Source organism: Plectropomus leopardus, chromosome 23, assembly GCF_026936395.1.
Source record: "Plectropomus leopardus strain MGB_pleo_1.0 chromosome 23, ASM2693639v1, whole genome shotgun sequence".
NCBI classification, from domain to species: Eukaryota; Metazoa; Chordata; class Actinopteri; order Perciformes; family Serranidae; genus Plectropomus; species Plectropomus leopardus.
The window spans coordinates 9932736-9957859 of NC_142198.1; the positions used below are offsets into that span (position 1 = coordinate 9932736).

Consider the following 25124-nt stretch of genomic DNA (forward strand, 5'->3'; position numbering starts at 1 on the left):
GAACCAGGGTGTTTCTTGATCTTTTCCTAACAATAACCAGGTGTTTTTTTCTGCCTAAACCTAGCTACACCTTCACCACAGCGTTGATGAGGAATAAAAAGTTTTAATATATTCGCTCCAAAACAATATGCAAATGTAACATATTCTTGCAGAAACGTACAGTGCAAACTTTTTTCCAGCAAATGGTTTGCCAAATCCTTCTGAAGGATGTTGAAATATTGAACATTTTCTTGCTTAATGGCTTTAGGTTAAAAGTCAAACTGTCACTAAATTCACAGGGATTTTATCTTTTAGAGACCTTGAATGCTTTTACAAAATTTCATGGCAATCCATCATAATTTTACTTAAAAGGGCTTGGTTATATTTTATGTGAGCAATATCTCTGACTTGTATGCTTTCCCCTGACTAAATAGATAAAACCCCAAAGCTCCTCATACCAATTGAATTTATCACACGAGATGTAATAATAAATGTGTGTAATTTTAACTTGTTGCACTAGAGCAGGGAATTGGCCACAGTCAAAAAAAAGCTTTATTACACTGATTCTGGTGTATTTATTTTGCTCGCATTTCCACAGATAAGGTTGCTGTATTTCTCTTCATCTCTGAAACTTGTATACCTGCCCAGATGGTTTCCTGAGACCCTGCCCCCTCATTGTAATTGATAACATTTGGAAGCACCTTTTTGTGGGAAACTAAATGATGGATTTAGCCAATCTGCCTTTGAGCCTAAGGTCAGTAAGACAGAGGAGGAGAAGATGGATGATTTTGGGAAACTGACTCTGTCTCACCCTGTAAAAACGTGACTTGGTCATGATTGTCCACCCTTGCTTGCTTGAGTTTCACAGTCTTACATAACCTTCCTGCCTGTGTTACAAGCTGGACCCAGCTATAACAAAGGCGATCCATCATGAGCAGAGGCAGTAGTCAGAGAAACAAGTGACTTTTTTGTCTGTAAGTGGGTGTGAGGGAAGATGCAAACTGGGTGGATGTCTTAACGCAGAGTTAATATGTCAATGCTGAGTCCAGCTGAGGCCTCCCAGCTGCTTCTTTTTCTTTCACTCATTGGACGGAGAGTTTGGCCCAATGATGCTGGACCACAGGGAAATAACAAAAAGAATTTGATGATTCAGGGCTAAAATTCATGTCAGCACTTTTTAGTTTTTATGTAATTTCCATGAGCTACTGTATGTTCTCCATCTATGCCAATGTGTCAACTTCAAAAATGTTTTTGGCTGTCTACTTTGAAGCAATGAACATTATGAACATGAATCTCCTCGGCCACAGCGCTTCACTGAACAGCTCTCAGCTCGCTATTCAAGTCACGCCATGTCATTTCTCCTGTGTGTGGTACAGAGACTTACTGCAGGAAGAACTGGCATGTTTCAGGAAGTGAAATGAGATGTATCCTCATATGTTTTTCCGTCCCCTGCCCTCAGTAACATTAACAAAGGAACCCATGTGGGCTTGTCAGTATTATTGTGCTGTTGTAACTGTATATACTGTATGACCCAACGGGCCAGGTGTGTCGGTCCCTTCTCAGACTCCGCTCATTGTGTTTTGCCGTATCTCAGAGGGCCTGCTTTGACCTTGTTTTGACACAAGTAACACATCAAGTAATTATTTCTCAGTCCAACAGCTACAAACTGTTCAGTCTAATTTTGAAATTTAATAAAAAGTGAGTTTTGGCTAAGAGTGGCAAAACTTTTTTTTACTACTTTTAAGGTAGAAAAAAAACTATAACGGGGAAAATTAAAATTATTAATCATATTGCCTATGTCCCTTGCTTAAGTATTTTTGGAGAGAAATGCTGCTATCCAGCTTCCTTGAAAGGCCTGCAATCACGGCATCAGAATAACATTTTCTGCACAGCTGCTTTGCTTCTGTGTTTTCTTTCCCCTGCCCAAAAGGGACCAAACAGGATCTTTGTCGTCCTCTTGTTTTCTGTATCAAATCAACACCTTTACTGCGGCATTCCTACTCTACTAAATGATCCCATTTACTTTCCAATCAAATATTTAAGTGAAATAAATACCATTGAGGGAGAGCCGTGTCAGCACAGTGTCTGTGGTACACAGTATTGTATTAAGAAAAAAACGTAATTTTGCGGTCTTACAGTATTTTCCGGTATTGGCATTGTCGCAGTGCTCTGTGCTGTTCTTTAAGCTGTCAAAACTCTTTTGAGGGCCTCATTAAAAACCTCCACATTAAATATAATAGCAGTCGTTACCTGAGCGGGGAAACCGCACCGTGTCTGGTGCAGAGATTAATGTTAGCGGTGGAGCTATTTTTGCATTGAGATGTCTCCCTGCTGGCTAATGGGATACAAAAGGCTTCAGCACTGGATTTCATAGCTCCATCTGTTTGTACTGTAAGCCAGGAGAAGTCAGCACTGGGGTGTCCCACCACATAATTAGCTCCACGATGAGCCCTCATGGCCCCACACATGGCCGGCAGGTGGACTAACCTGTCTACTTAGCAGGAAATATGCTACTTGCTAATGCTGCAAACTTGGACCGGTCAAGCGCTCAAGTTGCAGTCAGCCTGTGGTCAGCTCGGGAGAGAAGAATCGTGATTTATTGTAAGGGCACAGCCGGTGTGAGCATTACAGTATTTGGTCTCTGTTTGTATTGCAGGCTGATATTCTGTGGTCAGAGAGGGATTCTCACTAAAGCCAGCGGGTAGTTAAAGAAAAATGGCTGGTGACAAGTATGGTATAAAATGATCGATGATGACCTCTTTAGATGAGTTATCCTGTTGCCTTATACGGAAAAACCACGGGACACAGTAAGCGGACTAAGACCCTGAAAATCACTCACATTATAACAGCAGGGTTGTTTCTGTAAGCAATAACTTTGTTCCTTCTCATTAACTAAAGAGACATATACTTACAGCATAGACACGCGAGTGGTATCCGTTCATCTAAGAGTAATAACAACTATTCCTATAATGTTTAACAATTAGAAACCTAGGCAAATTGACTTAATTTCTTTCAAAAACTTGTGAAGAAGGCACTGAGTAACTAAGAAATGACCCTGAAATTAGCAAGAAATTCTTAATAGTACAAGGAAATTACCTGAAAATTTAAAAAAAAGGAAAGTAAAGAAAAGGAATAAACACAAAGCAGATAATTAATTATCTAAAAAAATACAAATTTTAAATATATTCCTCTGGAATTTTTTCCCTCTACCTTTAATTTTTATCTAAATTTGATAATTTCTTGCAATTTAAAGGACATTTCTTGCCAAGTTGCTCATTACCTTTTTTCTTCCCATGTTATTGAAAGACGTCATACCAATTTGCTCAGGGTTTTAGGTATTAAATACTTGTGAAAGGTGTCTAAATGCAGCACAAGAAAAGTCATTGCGATACAGGCTTCAAAGGGTTTAGGATTAGTGTCTCAGGCTTTTTATGCTGTCATCATCACAATTAATAATCACACCATTCATGAATACTTAAAGAATATTTATTAAATATGAAGTAGCAAAAAGTATTATACATATTTACATAGCCTTTAAAAGTACACTTAATGTTGTAAATATAAAGCTTTACATTTCACATTTTTCATTGGTGTCACATGACCAACAGTCACATTGGCAGTAATGACGGGCAGTAACAGCTTGGGTGGTGTTTATGTTTTGCAGACTGCTTCCTGGCAGATGACACACACAACACCTAAAAGAGGAAAATATGAATAGTTAGATTAATGCAGCCAGTCATTTAGTTTGATTCTCCTAGTGTCCATCGTAAAAGTTTGCAGGCTAAAGTCCAGTTGTGAGTTATGATACTTGGTGTGTAAACCATGTGTTCAGGTTTACAGCATGCGTCGCTCAGGCACCCTTGCTTACGTCTGAGGCATGACGTGTGCGTCTTGAAGAGCCCTTTACTAAGCAGACATTGATAATGTTGACCCTGTGAGATTTTTATTGATGTGCCTTGACTAATTAGACCCTTGCAACACCCCCTGCATCATCAACACCTGCTTTAGTTGTTAGTAACTTGTCAAAGTCTGCAAAGTAAGGATTTGATAAGTCTTTTTTTCTTCTTTTTTTAAAGTTCTACTTTACATTTTGAGTTTGCAATGCACAATAATTTTACATAAAATGTACATCATTCAGAGTTTTTGTCAAAAGGGAATCTAGATATAAGGATATAAAGTATTGCAAGTTAAATAAAGGATGACATTTAAATGAAATATAAAGTAAGTATTATAAATCATTTGCACTGATATGCAGAATGTAGCAGGAATATGCTGTTTTATAAGGTTTGTGCACAGCATATTTTTTCAAAAATAAGTGTTAATGGATACAGATGTATGCTACACATGTAACCACACACAGAAGCACCAGTATGTGTGCATTTAAAAACTGACATTACACAATGTGAAAAGTAGGCAGCAATTAAACAAACATTTTCATTACATTAATTCATTTTATCCAAGTAAAACAGCACATATGTAAGGGTATCTGAAATTATTTGAATTTTGAAGCATTTTGTGTTGAAACAATGAAAAACAAGAAACAATGTGGCGCTCACCGTTTTCTCCTCATTTGCTAATGTGAAAGCAAATATATGCTGCATGCAGCCCTCAAGCTCCTGGCAGGTGTCAAGTACGTCTCTATGACCTGTCCGCTGAAGTTTTCTCTCCATTATCATCCTCCTGATGTGCAGCCTGCTCCTCACAAATGCCATCTCTGGAGGGTACCAGTCTTTGGAGCTCCTCTTCCTCACACTTTGATATTTTTGGGCTTCTTGTCCATGTCTGTGGCAGACAGATGGGCGGCTGAAGTGTTCAGGTGAAATGGTTAATCCCACTGCCATGGCTTTTAATATGTAGAAGTAAACCGCTCACATCAGAGTGTGTTCTTGCTTCTGTCTGTTGTTTCAGCAGAAGTGCACAGCCTGTCATTCGGTATGTAGACTGGAGTGAAGAAACTGTGTGCTGCAAGCCACATCTTAAGTGGTCAAAGTCTTGTGTTTATTGAGGATATTGACGCCATCAGCTCTCTTATCCGCTCTGTCTCAAGTTTATAAGACATTTGCCCAGTGGAATTATTGTTCCACTCACATTACCATTCTGACGTCTGTGTGATCGTCTGCTTTCATCAGTGATAACCATATATTGGTGTGATGCATCTAACACACCAGTATAGGGTCATGCTACTGCTGTCCTCAAAATAATGTTGTGCAAATGGTGTTTTGTCTTCCTTGTGTAATCCATGTAAAGCAGTTGTACCTTATTTAGTGGCCTTTTTTGGAATCATGTGGCAGCAGCTAGAAGCCATGCTACAGTATGGACTGCTCAGTATTTACTGGTTAATGGAGAGAAGACAAAAAACCCCCACAACTAATCATGGTAAATGCATTTGACTGCCAGAGAGGTAGGCCTCACCATTTTGAGTTCTACTGTTTGGCTTTTGTGTGACTTATTGTTTGTCAGCATACATACAGTGGGCTCTATTAGCTGTGATAAATGGTTTGATAAAGTGAGAAGCATGAGAAGCAATGTGTTAGCAGATGCCTATTTACAAATCCCCCAGACTTGAAACACCACTAGCATTAATTTGGAATTCGTGTTTTTCTGGCCACCTGACAAATGTCAGTTCAGTATTTACTTGTTTTGGGGATTTTTTTTTCGCTCTTTTTTGGCCTCCTCCATCTCTTAAGAACAATGTCTGACTCTTTAAATGCTAAATGCTTTTGTGAAATTGGCTTCAAAGCCCGGTGCTGCTCAACTGCTAAATTTAGCTGTTGTTTTAAGATGGAGCAACACGTGGCAAAGTTTAGCTTGTATTTTCAACACGTGCCACTTTGGGATCAGTGTCATGAATATCTAAAAATCCCAGTCCTTAATTTCTTACGTCCCCCTCCTCCCCTCAATTGAACCTACCTTTCTCTTCGGTAAGGTTTACACTTTGAACTGATCCTTCCCTGCATTTTGTTCTGCCCTTTTATCCCATTTTAACAGGATATACATCAAATTAAACAAGTAACGCACTGTTTCATGAGGACTTTAAAAGGCCGTGTCAGACAAGCGCTCATGCATCATTAGCATGGTGCCACGCATCGTTGTGAGACATTAAAACACAAGAGTAACAGAGCGTGAACTCAAAGGGATGTGATGACAGTGCCAGGAAAATTTCTCATCTATCAAAGGTAGATCCCCCCCTCGAGGCTTCATTCCTTGTGCTGTTTAAGATGAGAAATGTTTGGAGTTGAAGAGGACAGCAATGGAGACAAGTTGAGCTCCTTGCCACTCTTCTTGTAATGTACGCAGGATAGACTGCGCTTGGGGAACGGATATCAGTAAATCAAGTTGAAAGAAATCTGGCAGGAAATTGGGGAGCGGGTACATCTTCAAAGGCAGTCAGAGGAAGAACTTTAAGATAACTAAATTATCCATCAGGAATCAGAGAATGTGATGAAAGTAGTGTTTCACAGAGAGCTTAGTCATGAGCTGTTGCATCGCAGGTATCCTGAAGTGAAAATTGTAACCATCAGTGTTTTCTTCCACTTTTACACAGAAAAGTGTCTTTTTGCCTGAGGTGGGCCTCTGTGATGGCCTTCATGACTCTTAGCTTTATCAGTCCCGAAATCCTGAAGTTGCCGTGCATCAGCTTTGGTTTGTAATGAGCAAATATTCAACAAAGTGCCTTATAATCCCTTGGTTCCTTCATGGTGAGCGGAAAAATCCTCTAATTTAGCGATATGTGGGGGCCGGGGACTGATATGGTAAAAGTTGTGGGATGAGATAAAGGGCACCCTTTTTCTTAGCTTATGAAAGAGGAGCAGCGAGGAAAAGAAGGCCACAATGTTTCCTCCTCCAAAATGTGTTAAGTGAAAGCTCACATATATCCCCTTGAAAGTGGATTAGCAAAAATATCTTTTGCTCTTAGGTTTCATTGAGACAGGAGCCAGTCCTGAAAACGGGGTGTCCCTATCTAAACATTGGACGGAATTTTATTAATCAAAGGCAGCAGTGCGCGAAACATAAGTCTAGGTTTTGGCCTAGTGCAGCATGGTAAAAGTCACTCACTTTTCACAGTTTCCACCCAAACAGTGGAAGCTGGCACCACGTTATAGGAAAGCTCAATTATAATATCAGGTTGGTGTTATTACTGTTGATTATGTGCTTTTGAAGACCCAACTTGCCCCTGAGTTCACTTCCTCTCCCTCTTCCCTGGCTGAAACGTGCTCTTTGAAATCAAACCTCGCCTCGGAGGTTAATGAATCACCGGCCTGGTTCCCTGTTTTACTTTCACCCTTGCCCTTTGTCACATTGACACGCATATACACACTCACACATGCTGGATTTGAGCCTCGCATGTGTAGTATGGAGATCGGGATGCCCGTTGAAGTTGGGTCTTTCAATCACAGACGGCCGAGCAAACCAGAAGTGTGTGTTTTCTTAACCCCTGTCATGTTCATTTCAAATAAACTCAAACATGGCTTGAGTAAGTGCATGCTTGTACAGAATCTAACACACAAATTAGATCCCAGAGCGGAAAAAAGAATAAAAATAGCTTCCACCATCAAACTATAGTTCACAGAAGTTCAAATTACAGCAACTTTATTGGAAACATTATGCCATTAAGAGTCAATATTTTAATCAAAAACTATTTTTTTCTAGCAACATCTGCTGGCAACAGTGTGATAAATGCCTTTATGATCATGTTTAGGCAACTTAAGCTCTTGTTTAAACCTGCATTCACAGATTTATTTTTTTGGCCACTTAGGGACAGCTATCAAGCTGTAGACAACATGGTCATATGACCTTGTAAAGACGTCCTGGCTAATGTGTTAGAGACCATTTTCCTTTTTACACACCCAGCAGACACCTAGCAACATAATCATTCATGTTAATTCCTGTTTCAGGTTACCTGGTGAATATAAGTGAATCATGCATTCTTTTAAACATTTTTAACACTTACTCCAAAGAATGTTGGCAATAACTTTTAAATGTTTTTTGGCACTGGGCAGTTAGCATCACTGGGTTTATCAGAAACTTGTCACTGAAAACAGCTGCCTCTTTAAGCAGGAAACAGTGTTTATGACAGTGTTAAAAGTAACATAAAAGTTGCAGGCCAACTAAAACACCTAAAAAGATATTGAAAAAAAGCTTTGGGTTCTAATTATCTCTCCCACCACTCTCTGTGGTGGCTCTGTCAGGCTTTATTGATGAGCATGTTGCATTGAATGACAATCCTTTCAGTGGTTGCTGAGATATTTCAGGCTGGAACAAAGTAGATGACCGACCTATCTGCTAGATTACGGTACTCGATCTTGGAAATCCATCAGTTATCTGTCAAACAATGATAAGCCTCTGGGGACAAGAGCCAATATTTTGGGAGATCTGAGGCTGCAAGTGGATATCCGGGTCAAGAGGTCCTCTTCTTTGTACTGGTAATTTCAGCTAATCTTTATAAACAGGCATATGAGTGCAGATTAAAATTTTTTTGAAGCTAATATAAAGCTAAATCATCATCAGATGAGATGATGAGTTGTGAAATTGGGTTTTAGCCAATGCGTTCCACCACATGGACTTTGAGTCCAACTACAAACAGAAACCAGAATGCCTCTTATACCAAAATCTTGTTCTGTTACCTACAAATTGTGCATGCAGACACAGATATATGACATAGTGATTCTTCAGTATTTGATCAAAACCCACAATATTTCCTTTTCCTTCCTTTCTACAATTTCTCTGCTGCACAGGAATGTGACAGATCCTGTATTGAGGAAAAAAAAATTGCCAGTGAATACAATTGGGCCAGCAATTATGTTAACAACATATGTGCAGAATAAATTTGTCATTTATAAATGTATTTCATAGGAGATAGGCTTTGCAAATCGGGGATTTTGTCATTGTCATCAGCCCCATGATAGTGTAACCCTGCACTTTGACCCTATTTGGAAATATCCAGTCCTCTGCCAGGTCTTAATGGTTTAGTCCGGTGGGGGTGTGCAGGATGCTTGACATTGGCACTGGACAGCCAGCTAGTTTGCTTAGGAAACGGGTTTGATAGATCCCCTTTTAAGACTCCAGTGAGTGAGAGTTTAGCTGTCATGCACCATTAGCCTGCAGCTCAGTCTGGTCCCAGCGTATCGGAAGATGGATGCAAACTTCAAAATGACAAGGAAACGGTTGTCAGATTTGTCTGGTGTCAAGACACTAAAAGTGTGAGAAAATAATTTCTGTGGACGGGGGAAAAAATCTCTTGAGAAATACACAATCGGCATGTTCATCTCGACCGGGCCTCCTTTTAGCCTTGAGCAAGGACATCTGGTCACTTAAGTGGTTTTCAGTACATCCTAGCTAACACACACGCACACACACACACACGCATACACAAACCAGCAAAGCTTCTCCTAATGTCCGTATGCTTGACTTATGTTTGCTTTACCCCTGGCTTGTAGTTGTGTAACATTTTAATTTTCAGCCTCAATGGCAGAGAGGACACGCTTCAGTTAGTCATGTCAGCGGAGATCTTATGTTATAGGCAACCAATTCGGAGGCTGTATTTTGATAAAGGTTTTTCATATCAGTTATTTGGTTTCCCATGCTTAGTCCAGCGAAGTCTCTGGGGTTTATAGTTTAGAAGTTTTTAAATTGTTGAGTCGATCTGAGAAACACATGCTGTATTAAATTTCCAGCCATGTGTTTTACTAGTTTCTCACAGGTATAAAATTAGTTTTCACTCCCATTCATCTCACTCACTTTGCAGATGACTAATTATAAATAGTCCAATGTAAAATTTGATATTTTATTTACCTTTAAAGACACAGATAAACCAAAATTGTGCTCCAACAGCTGCCACATGCCACATCCATACCCAACAAAAATGTGCTTGTACATGATGATCCTGGTCATCCGAGGAGGCTTTTGCCCACATTTTACTGCAGTGACTTATGTGTTGTTACAGATGCCTCCACAGTCTAAGTGACTGCAGCTAAGCAGTGCTGAGTGTTCGACTTTAGACCAGCTTTGATTTGTCTTATTTAAGAGTCCACTCTGTGGTCCTTTCCCACACAAAGCTGATGTAAGTTTTGCTGCAGTTGCTTAGCAGCATTTTTTTTTTGTTTCGCCCCACAATTTAAAATCTGCAACCCCCTACAATGCAAAGAACCTCAAGTACCCCAAACCCACATCCCCTGCTCTGCCTTGCTCTGCCTTGGCACAGGCCCGGGAGGCAGGCAGTTGACCTGGGTCATTATAGAGTGTTTATGACCCACGGAGAGCAGCTGAGGGCCCCTGCTCTGTGAATTTGTGCATCCTCGAGAATGCGGGCCCTGCTGTGCTGCTAATGGGCCCTATCCAAGATGCCCCTCGCCCCCGCCCGTCTCCCCTAAAGAGGTGGGTTACTCACTACGTCTTCTGATATCAGATCTCTTCTGCTGTGAATTCCTGCAGAGTCTGTAACGATTGCCCTCATCAAGAGGGACGTGCGGTTGAGAGCACAAACCCTAAGAAAAAACACGCAATGCTCGGTAAATGATTGCAAACAGAAACATAAGTTTTCCTCCAATTTTGTTACATTTCCCACCATAACCAGTTGCTCCAGAGTGGTGAAATGGCATAGTCTGATGGAAACACTGCAGTATTAATAACAAAGAGCTTGTTGCATCACTGGACTCTGGTGTATCTTGTTTCTTTTTCTTTTTTATTTAACCCAATACAGAAGAATCCATACTTTAATGATAAGTGATGAAATATGGTTTTGTTTTGTATGTTTAAAATGCTTCCTTCTCATGTAATGACCCAATATGGGAATAGAAGAAATCCACTGCCTTGCAGAATAATCATCATCAGATGCCGGTCAAATGTTGGTATAATGTAAAACTTTCAAACATGCTTGTTCCCTTCGTACCTGCAACATGCTGGAAAAAAATGCAAAAAAAAAAAAACCCTCAGTGTTTCCTTAGGATTTTTTTGAACAGCAGTGTTGAAATTCATGAGTTTTATTTTCTATCGCCAGAAAATATATAGCGCCTCTACAGACACAAGAATGGCTTAGACACATATTTGTACACAGTTGTAGACGTAGAATTACTTTTAATAGAATGCTTTCCCTACCTCATATTCTGCTACAATCACTCCTGCATGTTATATTGCGACTCTAACATTGCTTTTAAATATAATTGTTCATAGGTAGAACACAGATACGAGTTACCTGTATAAAATTTGTAACCAAATAACTCAAGGGGTTTTTGAGTAATTACATTACTACAAAAAAAAATGCAGATGAAGAGTTTGTATTTAAAAAAAGAAAAAAAGTAATGTTGGTTGTACACACCAATACAGGACAAAACAAAGCTGAATGTAAACACTATCACAAAACAGTGGAGTATATTGAAGCCTCTACTGGAGGTGTAATGTTGTGGCAGTTGATCGGAGGACCCTTCTTGTGTTTTATTAATAATCTTTGCTGGTCCCAGACTCTGCTTAAAGTAGAGATAGCGAAAGGGGAGATTTTAAGGCATTATGTTTTTAGGTTGTCTGTCCGTCCCATTCTTATGGACACGATTTCTCAGAAACGCCTTCAAGGTATTTCTTCAAATTTGGCACAAATGTCCACTTGAACTCAAGAATTAACTAACTAGATTTTGGTAATTGAAGGTCAAAGGTCGAGGTCACTGTGACCTTTCATCTCTCTCATTCAAATTCTGCAAATTTGTTTATACCTTTTTTCATGGCATAGTGCAAACTGTCATAGTCTGCCTCCTTGATTCTGCTGCTTCTTGTATGTGTATAGAGCTTCAGGACACCTCTGATAGTATCTTTGTTTTTTAGGTTACTGTTTGGGCCAATGATGGTGAGGCAGTGTTCATCAGGGAATTCACTCTGATTCGACGAGACCACCTTGCAGAAGAGCCTCTCCATGATAGCAACCAAAAACCAGAGGACCCTGTAAGTGCCTGATCATAAAAATTATTGAACTCCACCAGCATGCTTTAATTGCTCACATTCTTTTACAAACATACAACTTCAAATCTCCAACTTTTTTTCTTTTATAGCTTAAATAAGAAAATAAATTGGGATGTCAGATAAAACTAAATCAGCCAATAAATCTCCCGCAGTGTGTTTACGTAAAGCACCACACCAGAGGAGTGAAAAAACTCCGCCATATTACACCTCAGTAAGTGAATGATGATCGTGGGACATTGGGAGTGGAGGGCGGGCTGACCTCGCTTGATGTGAAACAGGGCAGCACATGCAAACACACGCACTTAACACATTGGAGGGTGGGGTGGCTTTTTTGCATCGCATTACTCCCACTCTGTCATCACCTTTTGATGAGACACGAGTCCTGGCCGCAGCAGTTTTCTAAAGCTGATCTCTCACCCAGATGTTTTATCTAATTGGGTGGGAAGGAGGGCAGAGCTGCCGTTGTCACGGAAATCAGCGTCCAGTTCGCCTATCTCATCATTCCTTTGTGATGGGATTGGTTCTGGCACAATTTGAAAGGAATCTGTTAAAAGTGATCAAAGGTTTATGAAGAGTATTATCCTGAGGTGCATTTTTCTATTAGCTGTAAGGACATTATGTAACTGATTTTCTGGTTTTCATGCCCTTTCCAGCATGTATGACCTCCTGTGTCAGGTGAAAGGTAAAAAAAGGCCTTCCTACACACTTTTCACAAGCCTCCACGCTTGAGTAAATGACCGTTTGACCCTAAAATATAGAATATTTAGCAGCCCTCACACTCTTTGAACACTGATCAAATATAGTGACGCTTCTTTTGAAACAGATGATCTGCTTGAACTCACCATCACACTTTGAAGCAGGATCACGATGGCTTACATGAACATTCACATGTGCAGGATAACCTTACAACTCAGTTGCGGGCAGAGGTCATTTTCTGTTTTAAGAGGGGATCAGGCAGGGAAACGTTTTTGTTATTAAGTATTATATTCATGTTGCCCTACCTCATATCTTTAAGTGACATATATTTGACAGTATTCTGTTCCATCTTTGCTTTTTACATGCTCTTTTATATCCCAAAGGCAGACTTAATGGAAAAACCATTTAAAAACTATCAGAAGTCAAGAATGTAAATGCAGTGGTACATGCTTACAGTGCTGTAGTTAGAAACCACAAACAGCTATCTTTACAGCATTTGGATTTCATATTGTGACCAAGGAGCGATGTGATTTATGATGCACTGACCTCAAGCAAATTTTTGAATTTGCATCAGCGAGTGGTTTCAAAACCAAACATCACACTAACGACATTCATACATCCACTCCCACATACTCTATCCATGCCATCCAGACCTCAGTTGCTCTTTATGGGATTTATTATAGTGAACTTGGTTGCATTGTTTTTGCCATCATCATACAGGTGCACATACAGTGCCTTGGTAGTGTTATAGTATTTCATTCCCCTTTACTGTAAATTAAAGGAATAGTTCAACATTTTAGGAGATTCACCTATATGCTTTCTTTCCAAGACTTGGATGAGAAGAGCTAGATTGAGAAGACAGTTTAGCATAAAGATAGGCTCAGCTAACCAATTCTTGGTTGAAGCCTTATATTTAAAGGTATACTGTGAAAGAAGTGTTGAGGACTGTTTTTTTTGGGGGTGGGGGGGTGGGAACAAGCTTTGTCTGCCTGGCGTTTTGCCTTGCCATATTTGCTTTTTTTTTTTTTTATTTGCTTTTTTTTTTTTTGGCATGGCGTGGTGTCATTCCTTTAACCTACCGCCAAAAAAGTAAGAATATTTCCCGAAAATGTTGAACTTTTCTTTAGTTAATGAGCTATAAAGGTGTTGGACCACTGAAAGGAGCCAGGCTGGCTGTTTGCCCCCGCTTACAATCTTTATGCTAAGCTAAGCTAATTGCCTGCTGGCTCTAGCAACGCAATTAATTCACAGGCTTGAATCTGCTATCAATCATGCCATCTGTCTCTCAACATGAAAATTAGACAGCATATTTTTCAAAATGTAGAACTTTTTATATAAACCAATGTTATTTGGCTAAAATATCTAGCCTGAAAGAATAACTTAGGCACTTTATTTAAACCTTAGAATGTGATTTAACCACTTCACCCTTGGTTAGTGTTTTCGGTAATATTTACTTTGGTCTGTGTTGGACAGAAACATGACAGAAAGCTGCCCTTTGACCTTTAAATCTGATGCCATGATTACAAAGAGAAGATGAAGGAACTGACAGTTTCTAGGAGGACTTTTACAGGACATTGTGAGTCCGAATCTTTTTAGTTAACATTTAAGCTCGATTTCACAGCCTGCAAAGTTCATCTCACTTTAATTAGAACGACAAAACCGATTAAAAAGTGATTCTTTAAATGAAAATAGGATTCTTTCCTACATGTATGATGCTAACATGTCTTCAGCTGGAGAGCCTGCAGACTCCCAGGAGCCACACTTGTGATTCCTTTCAGCACTCAGCCGATTTTGGGTCTCTGTGCGCCTGTAGCGCTGTTCTGTGTTGGATCTTGGTTCAATATTAAGCTTGATTCCAAGCCAAGACAAATGCAGCTTAATTAGCAAGCGACCCAGGAGGCGGATCTCAGACTCCAAAGTGTATTCGCTTTCTCTCGTTTAACTTTCATGAGTATGTGCCAGGGTCGGTCGGTGGGCAATAAGATTGACCTCCCCAGCACCCTTTACCCTATCCCCCAAGAGGGCCACAGATGAATTGTTCTCTCCGAAGGAAAGTGTTTTTCCTGGCAGCCTCTGCACAAGCTACTTCCATGGAATAGAGCTGTCTTAAACAGCTTAGGCCTAACATACCTTTGTAAATTAACCCACATCTATTATGTGATGGCAAGTACTGTAGAACTTCAACAATGTCAGCATTCATAAACAAATATCAAGTAAGTTTATTGGGTTGAGAGGTTCCTGAATCAAAGTGTGCGGGGGGTCTGATGGCTAAAATGTTGGCCGCCATGTCTGAGAAAGTATTTTTTTTCTTCTCCGTAACATGACTGAATGAGTAAGACTGTGAAGATAAACAGAAAAGCTGGTCATAAATCTCTCCACGACTATTCCCACTCATTGTTTGGCCATGAATGAAGTTTTCCAGCAGCTCTGAGAGCAAATCAGAACCTGCAAAATATGTTTTAAAATGTTTAAAAAGTTTTGTTACATTGTCAGATTTACTTTACTGCAGGGAGGTAACTAATCTGCAACTGTTCATCCCTGTAAAACTGAAACATTAAAAGTTAAAGCAGAGTTTGAAACCTAGTCTCTTGAGATTTCAGTTTCTGTTCTAAAGGCGATGCACAGGTGGCAGCGAAAGCTCAACTTCAAGGTGATTAACAAAGAAAGAGAACAAGAAAGGAGACAGAGAAGACGTTTTGTAAATGTGTAATCTTTGTCAGACAGTGAAATTGAGAGTTGGGATAGAAGAGAAAGAAACAGCCTTCAGGCAAAAAAAAGAAAAAGGGAGAGAAGAGAGACACACGGTTTTCTCCTCAGCTGGCTGCCGTCTAGACGGCAAATGTGATCATCCTGTCAACAGATAACTGTAAAGTGGGTTACTGAAAGGTGATCCTTCATTTACCAGAAGAGTGTGTGTGTATGTCAGTTTCTAGTTGTACTTGTGTGATAGTGAAGCGGCACTAGCCTTGCTAACTCTATAAACTATTCCCTGCTTTGTGCATAGATTAGTTGTTAAACAAATATTGATAAGAATAGTTTTAAAGGGAACGGTTCACTCTAAATTGAAAAATGAATATTTTCCCTCTCACCTGTAGTGCTATTAGTCAATCTAGACTGTTTTAATATGAGTTGCCAAGTGTTGGAGATATCGGCTGTAAGGATTTCTGCCTTCTCTCAAATACAATGGAACTAGATGACTAGAGTCTGACACTCGGCTTGTTGTGCTCAAAGCGGCAAAAAATACATTTGAAAAAATTCAACAGCAATGTCTCTTTCCAGAAATCTTGACCCAGTTACTCAAGATAAACCCTCACCAAAATGAATCACCACGAGAAGGAAGTGTGCATCTACTCATAGATGAGAGGCTCCTGCGCCTCATGTAAACATTAATGGTGTCCTCCTTGCACTGCAACTGCAACTTTGTTTAGCTTGCTAGTTTTAGGTGAGCTAGCAGAAGATGACAGTGACAGTGATACAGTTTTAGGGTGCAGTTTACTGGAAAGAAAATTGTTCTGACATGAAATTGCTGAAAAGGAGGTCTGTGAATTATACTGAGCAATTAACTGTTTTTCATGAATTTTTTGGCGCTTTGAGCACCACAAGCAGAGTGCCATCTAGTGCCCTTATATTGGAGAGAAGGCAGTTAACTAAATAGCCAATATCTCCAACACTCAGCAGCTCACGCCAAACAATGTAGACTGACAAATAGGACAACAGGTTCGAGGAAAAATATGCATATTTGATTTTGAACTGTCACTTTAATATAATATTTTTTTGTATTTGTTCAAGTACTTGGTTACCTCCCATTCTGTAATTACTTCTTGTAGGAGGTGGACACTACAGCAGTAAAGACTTACAGAAGTACACAGAGTACTTAAAATTAGTTCCTTTGCTCTGTAAAACAACCTCTGCTACTGAGGGTCAGGATGCACTGATTGCTCACTTGTTGTGCTATCCATGCCAATAATGGCCTGGATATTATGGGTTGTGACAGTTAAGTGTTTGGTAATGACAGTAGTTAAAGCCTTACTTTGCAGCGATGACTTGAGGTCCGCTGTGAGGACACTTCCACTTTGCCTGTCCTCACATGTTTGATGGAATGGCAGTCATGTCCTTTAGCACTGTTATTTTATTTTCTCACCTTTTCTCCCTCTCGTCTCTCTGCTGGATGTCAGATGTTTTGTTAGACGTCTCTTCCTCTCTGCCCTCTGCCTCTCTCACTTCATCACATGCCAAGCAAGTCGGGCCTTAATGTTTTTACATGCTCAATTGCACCTCAGGCAGTAACAGTCTGGCTTTTTTTTTTTCCTTCTTAAAAACCTTCAGGGTGAACAAGTGCCAAGACGGTTCCACCTTTTGGCAGGATGTCAGGGTTCGGAGTAATTGAGGTTGGGCAAGTGGGGCCAAGGGCCAGTTGGGGTGGCAAGCAGGGGGAAGCAGTCAGTGGCCAGGGCAGCAGCAGCTAGTAGAGAGAGGGAGGCCCAATGCTCAGCTGCATGCCGTCTTGGCAGCTGTGTTTTGCATGTAGCGCCAGGTGGAAAGGGCAACGGTTTTGCACAATTAAACACTTCATTTGTCTTCATTAAAAGGATGGGCATGTTAGTTTAAGCAGGCCGCAAGGATGTTTAGGCTCAAGTTTTTTTCCACTACGTGTCGTGCCCCCTGGTGCTAACACCACTTCAACTTAAAGCTTTAGGGTATTTCTGAACTTTCAGTGTTGTGAAACTGACCCACTTTTAGCCATAGCTATAGTTATAACCTGGAACGCACTGTGTGGAGGTTGTGACCACTATTGATGCTACTGAGCAAAAGGTGGGTCCCTGCTCAGCAAGTGCACAAGGTTGCACATGTGCACACAAACACAGTCCTGCACGTGTGTTCACACCTGTCTACAGATTACAAGTTTGTAGCTTTAACATATTTAGAATTGTAGCGATGTGCCAATAAAGTCATGGAAGGAAAAGACTGTTAGAAAGCAAATATGGTTATAGATTTATAATAATACCACAGATACAGGATGTCAAGATGGTGCTTATTCATTCCAGTGGAGTTGCTTGTTTGGCACAGAAGCCAAAAAAACTTTTTAGCTTCTGGGTTTATTTCTGCGGAATGCAGCCCGAATAAAGTTTCCCCTGAGTTGACACTCGACGCAGAGATTTTTGGTGACGTCACAGATTTTAGAATCACTTTTCTCAGTTCCAGGCAAGTTTCACAGACATGTCTTATACAATGGTGGTCCATGGGGAAAATGCTTTCTGGGCTGCAGGGGATTTCGCTGCAGTATGCAAGTGGCCACTGGGATCCCTGAGCTCGCATTTGGGGAAATATGCTTATTCCTTATTTTACAGAAGGATGAGAATATTAATGCCAACCTATTAGCTAGAACTAGTTGCCAGACAACCAGCATGAACTCTAGGAATACCCATGACCTCTGCTTAAAGGGATACCTTGCCAATTTTCAACCAGCTTTGTATGATAACAATGTGGATAGTATGTATAAATGAACTGTGGTAAACTCCCCTCCATCTAACCAATGCCTACATATCCCTCCTCCTCCCTCTCTACTGGATGATGCATTTTATGATTTTCGCTGGCTCTTTGGCTGTTGCTCCAACTAAGGGCTGTACTACCGCATTTTCGTATTGCCTGCCAAACATGACTTCTTCATGGATACAAAGAATATAGAAGTGGATCAAGAGACTTGCCCATCCCCCTTTCTCTTTCTCAAGCTCTGACTGAAATCTGATAAAACTAGGCAGTGCTGATCAAATCTAAACAAAGATTTTGTTACTGGGTTGCATATTTCTTGCCTCAAATGCTTTGACAAACATGTTTTAACTGTAATATGAGATCCACCTGGCTGCCATTGTTTCACACAGACAAGTCCGTATTACGTCACCCACCTGCTGAGGCATTTATTGGTCTGTTTCAGCGCACTGCATTCTGGTAGTTGTAAGTTTTCTACTTCTTGAGCAAAAGTGTCCTTTATCTCTGTTTTCTCTGGTCGTGTGGCATTAATTTTAAAAGTATCTACATCTTTCTACTGCAAAGACATCTCAGTTATATGTGAGGATCCTCTTTATAAGAGTTTATAAGCTAAACTAATTGGCTGCTGGCTTTAACTACATATTTATCACACAGATATGATAGTGGTATTAATGCTTTCATCTGACTCTGCAAATAAAGCAAATGATTGATTCCCAAAACTATTCCTTTTATAGTATAAATGTAGAAATAGATAGGGTTATTTCAAGCTATGAGCTACATGAAAATCTTTCTTTAAAATTAAACCAAACCAAAAAAAGGTGCCTTCATTCTTTCCTTGAACTTTAATGTGCAGGTAATAAGAGTTACAAGAGAGAAAAGGATCTAAATCTTAAAAAGTGAGAAGATTGTGCAGGTATTGCTGGTGTGCTCTTTTTATTGCCATTCAAACTGACATGCTGTCATGTTTGCATCTTAATACAGCTCCCACTCATTTCTAAACACTGTTAATAAGAAACACAATGTGTCCCATCACCATTTTGTGAAATCATTGTTTCTGCTCATATTTATTCATTTTCAGAGTTGTTTTCTTTAGAGAAATCAAATTCTCTGGATCTGTCCTCCTTGCATGCGATTGACTTGGTTGTTTATTAGAAACACTGCCTCTATGCGAAGCCGCTCATGCTTTAGTTGGATTGGAAAACCTTGGGTCCAAACAGGGAGTTAATAACTGCTTTCGGGACGCCAGTTAGCCATGAATGCCAGTGTTTGTTTCTGCATAGCCAGCTATCTGAAAGATACTCTGACTCCATTGAAATTAGCTTGCAAGACAGGCCAGGACTACTTTTTTTTTCCCTAGAAATGATGTCTATTGTGCATTTAAAATAAGAAAAAGAAAAGACTGAACAGGCGAGCAGTGAATTAGGAGACATTTGCTTCGCTGACTTGTGCGCTTTGGCTGGCTGACTGGTGTTTGGCACATGCGAGCGCTGTTCGGAGGCTTGGTCCCAGCCCTATTGAAGAAAGTGCTGAGTGCTGGTGAATGTGGTGTAAAGCCACGTGGCTTTGGACTGTGGATCTTTCTCTCACCCCTGTGTTTGTTCCATCAACATATGTGTTCAGTAAAGCCTTGGCCCTCGCAGTGCCACATCGAATATCTCCCCCCTCGCTTGATGTGGTGTCACACCAATGCGCTGTGGGTACTGGAGTTGTGCTGCTGAGGTAATACCACCAGGGACAAGACCTCACCACAATACCCACATAACAAATGTGGGTGTGTTTGAATGCATGCAGCTGTAGTGTGCGTCCGTTGCTGGCTACTGTTGCACGCACACTCCCATCTGCAGAGCACAGTGTACCCTCATGTAATCCCAGCGTTGTTTTTGTTTGCATGCTGACATGTACATTAGCTGTGCAATACGGGAATCCATATGTGATTTCTGTGCCTTTAAAGTTCAACACTATCACATGTCCCTTTGCACATGCACAGCATCCAAAACTATGTCTTTGATTAATGGGTAACCCCCCCATCCCTCCTTTTCCTCTCCCCCATCATCCTCACACTCCTCTCTCCTCACCTCCTGCAGTATCTGCTCCTCCTCGGCATGTGAAGGCACGCACACATTTTCTGGGCAAGTGATTGATTTCTAATTGTTTACATTTCACTCCCTGTTACAGATGTTTGTATTCTACTCCATGCTCGGCGATGCATTTACGCAGACAAGCACAGACACAAACAGAGACACACTTGTACAATAGGGACGGGCTGATGCCAAAAAGTTTCATCCAGGAATTTTTGGATGTCTCTGCTCTGGGTTTTGGCACTGCATGCACTTAATTGCCTCCAAGTGGCGATTGTTGCTATTAAGCCTTTTTTTTTTGTTCTTCGTGTGTGTTTGGGCATGTGGGCAAGATCAGGCTTTTGCCATGAATGTGGTTTTATTCTGGTTGAATAAGACAGTCATAAGAGAAATTAAATTTCGCTGCAGAATATTGCAGCCAAACAATAACATCTCAATCGCACAAGTTCTTGTTCTGGGTGGGAGTCCCCCACCCAAACTCTTGGACTTTCAAGCTGTTCATAAAAAAAGTCCACAGATGTTGCTTTAAAAATAATAAGAATAAGTCTAGGACAAGCTGTTTTTCACCCTGTGGTTTCACATGAAATAAACAGGCTAACTCCAGGGTGGCAGTTACTAATACCGTAATACCGTTCAGTGGCACTCCAGTGTAAGCGTTTGTGTGAGGTAGTGGGTAGTCTGCAGTATTTAGCCAATATCCAGTGTAAGCAACAGTGTTATCCAGAGTTACAGAACTAAAAAGCTGCTGCTAAAGGATTCCTGCCACCCATGCAGAGCAGAGTTTAGGTAAAGCAGCAGGCAAGGTGCAACCCAAAACGGACCGCTGTCTTTAATGTGGGCGCTAACGGCTCTGTGTGGTCGTGGTTGGGCATATACAGTACAGTAGCAGAACAAACATACACATCTCCCTCCCCTCTATCTGGAAAGCCATGTACTGGTTTGCTCTCTGTAGTACTGGCTCACTACAGTATACCCAGTACAGCTGGGTGGTTTACTGGAAAAGAGTTTTTCTCAGTCTAAATGTCATAACCCTGATTGAGGATCTAAGTAAACTTACATGGTGTTTTGTTCCAGTCCTTTGTTGAGGGACATCCATGCCACCAGAGTTCAAAATATGTCTCAAGTGAAGTTACATCTAAATAAATTAAAATATGACTTAAAAGTCCAGTGTGTAGGATTTACTGACATTTAGTGGTGATGATACAGATTGAAACCCACTGACATATCCCCTGCATGCAAAGCGTGACAGAGATTTACAGTGGCCGATGCAAAAATGCAAATGGCAGGATCTGGAGCAACGATGGATAAAGAGAACTGGATACAGTGTTGGAGGCAGGGCCCTGTTAATTTCTATGAAAGTTGCCCAGTGGCGCATGAAGCCAAAAGCTTGGTTTCCACAGTATTAAATTACCCAGATTGTCTGCATTTAGGGGCCCTTAGAGTACGCACATGAGAGACTTACGGTGGGTGAGTGTGGCCAAACAACTAACTTCTTTTTTATAACTTTGCTGACTTGAATGGGAATAAAAGGAACTAATCATGTGGCTCTCCTAGACTTTTGAAATGTTATCGTACCCAATGGATCAAATCCTGACAGTGAAATGGGTCATTTCATGACGACTGTGCATCCCTTCTCTAAATTTGGAGCTTTTTGTGGGTCCATAAACACAGCCCTGGAGCTCTCCATGAGTTTTTTATTTCCTCAGCAGCAGTTTGTGGCTCAAGGGGTGTATAACTGATCTGTCCATCCATTCAGAGCTGAGGAGCAGGTGCTGTAAGTATATGCAAACTTTTAGACCCAGCAGAATGAACCGTAAAGTTTCACTTGTAGTGCAATGTTCTGCTACTCCATCTGTGACAAGAGTATGTTCTGTGCTCCGAGAGTGTGTTGCAATGCATAACCTAACAGTATACATATCCAAATAGAGCCTCTAGTCAATGGTCCACCTTAAAAATAGAAAATCTATTAGTGGCAACAGATGTTTAAATCCTGGCGAGCTGCCTTAAATAAATCAATGTGTGGGAAAGGGTGTATTATTATAAAATGAAATATCTTAAAGTTTTCTCTCTAGGTCAGATAAAATAGGCAATTTAAAGACATTACTGTAGGGTCTAGGAAGTTAGGATAGGGATTTTTGACATTTTGCCTCAGTAAAATAATGGGCAGATCAATCAATAATGAAAATAATTATGTTCACCAGTCATGCAAGGATAGTGTTTAACATCAAATTTTATCTGTAAAAATAAGTCAAAACATGGTTGTCTTAGAAAATAAGATTCTCTCTCACTGCTTCTCGATGCCTCTCACATGCTATCTGAAACATTATCCTGTTGTAGCAAAAACGAGGGGATTATTATAACTACATAATAGATTTTGTGGCCCCATCATGCCTATTATATATATTTTTGTTTCTTTAGATACATCCCACATTGCAGCGATTCAGCCTGAGATGTCACAGTCAAGCAGCAGATTCATAAAAAGGCTCTACATTTTCAATATTTGTCCAACAAGGTATTTTTTTAGCTTTTCAGTAAAAGTCATTTTGGATGACAACAAGAGCTTTGTTTCCAAAATGTAATGTAAGCCTTGTTCTTCTGCAGGACATAAAACAGTGCAGCTTGTCTGTCTGTAAGTTGTGTATTCTTGAAGGATTTTAAAACTCATATAGTCCGGTGCTTAACTCGACATCTCTGGTTGCGCAGGACTTATAGCCTATTGAAAGAAGGTTTTGATCCACACAGTGAGAATGTGGTGGTCTCCCTCTGGTGCATGCTGAGAACTCATCACTGCACACTGGTGGAAGCACTCTGAGCGTAAACATGAGCAAATCAAGACCATGAAGTGTGTGTGTTCTTGTGTGTGTGTGTGTGTGTGTGTGTGTGTGTGTGCGTGCGCATGCAAACTAACAGCGGGCCCACAAATGCACACACATGCAAGCTCACACCCTTCTGCACACACTCAAAGACAGTTTTTGCTCTCAGAGAGCCCTGGGAGAGAAAGTATAATCTGTTCACAAACCACAAAATTGAAAAATGACCCTGACACTCTTCCAAGCTGAAAAGTGAACAGCGCTTGCAACACAAGAAGGCATACTTACATCAAATCTTTATACAACACGGAGGTAAGCCTTTGACTTCAAATTAGTGTAATTTAAGGATCTCTTTAGGGTGAGGGTGAAGATTCATGTGAGTCTCTCATTCCTCTCATGTTGTCTCATGTTCACACACACACTAATCTGGAGGGCATGAGGGATGGTATTCTGGAAGATTTTTATGGTCCTTGGCTGGTGCTTAACTCTGCATCTCTGGTAGCGTAAAAAAGGACTGACACTCACACACAAACACACACATTTCGCTTGTCTGTAGACAAGGGAGACCACTGGAGAAATATTGTGAAGAAATTTCAGTGAAAGGAATCTGTGCATTTTACATCTTTTTATCTAATGATTGTTTGACTGACTAAATACTATGGCTTTACCAATGAGCAATTGGAGGCCTTTTTAAAAGGAGATGGGATTTGTTGCTAATTAAAGGGTAACTTTCAACCCAGAGCGGATTTTCCTGTGTTTTTGTTTCTAAGAGCCTGCTTAGTCTTGGTATTAAGATGTGTACAGTGGACAGCAGAGACACACCTGTGTCTATCATGTGTCTCCAGAGGACCACTTGCATTCAGATTACATTACTGCCTATGTCACTTACCATCTTGCGCTCCGTTATGATGTCCACACTCTCACTAGCAGCTGTAAGTAAGTACAGCTGGAGATATCACTGTCAGCACAAATCAACACGTCTCCTTAGATAGGACAAAAGGATGGATGCTCATGCAACACTTCTTCCAACTTATCATAAAATGGGTTAAGTTATAGAAAACCACCACCATGTCCTGCACTGGTGACGCTGTTCTTGCCGAGGATGCATTAGCATTTATACTACAAAAGATATGTAGTCAAGTTAGTCCCATATCACCTCACCATGTGGTTTGACTGACCAAATCAAAGTGTTTGTAGTAATCTCGCTGAATACTGGACCAATTTAAAAAAAATTTGTCTCAACTAATCAGACACAAACACATGGGAAAATAGCGTTGAAAATCGAAGTTTGACTTTAACCTGAGTTTGTGTTGTTTGATTGCAAGCTACAGCTGTTCTTACAAATTCAAAGTACACAAAAACCTCTGCCAAAGTCAAAGCGTCCAAAGGAAAGTTTTAGTTAATGATGACCTGCACAGTGGCACATTTCCCAGCAGCGCAGATGATGAATGCACATGATGCATTGGTAGGATATTCAATGTCTCTTAATCAGCAATGTGCCTTTATTATAAACATCTCGTATAAGCAGAGGCAGCTTGTTTTAGATGACAGGGCCTTGTGGTCTCCCAAAGATACATGTTATCCTCTGTGTTGTTCAACAACTCCGCTGTGGTTGTGGCTTAATTGGTCTTCTGAGTGCTGATACATGAGGTTTACAAATGCTCTCGGGCTGATTGTGAGCACGGCCCGTTCTTGGTTTTGAACATGAGCGTAGAAACCACGGAGGCTTTAAGAAACGTGGCCTTCTCTGCTCTGCAGTGTGGTATTAATTCCAAAGATGCTTCCCAGATGCACCCACCGTACACTGAATTTAGAGAAGCTGATATTTTAAGTATGACAAAAGTATTCAAAGCCAATGTGTGATGCCAAAGTGATTTTGAAGGATCAGGATTGAAACATGAGTGTGTTTTCTTTTTAAAATCAAACAGTAGGACTTCTACTAGAAGTACAAACAGACCTTTTATTGAAGAAGAGCACTCATCTATAAGTCCTGTATCAACCAGAATCTAGTGCTTTAAAGGATGTGCATCCTCCTACAATATGCGTGCAAACTTCCTGGATTCCTTTTCCCCACCTTTTTTTTTTTTCTGAACTCCGACCCAAATCACAATGAAAGGTGACCCAGCGG

General features: G+C 40.5%; 1 protein-coding gene across 1 annotated transcript in view; it reads left to right on the top strand.

The window, feature by feature from the left end:
• LOC121961924 (ADAMTS-like protein 1) overlaps positions 1-25124 on the top strand; it is a 106261-nt gene that overhangs the window by 27008 nt on the left and 54129 nt on the right. The window contains exon 2 of the mRNA XM_042512036.2: positions 11791-11907. Coding sequence (XP_042367970.2) covers positions 11791-11907 — 117 coding nt within the window. The remainder of the gene's footprint in view (positions 1-11790; positions 11908-25124) is intronic.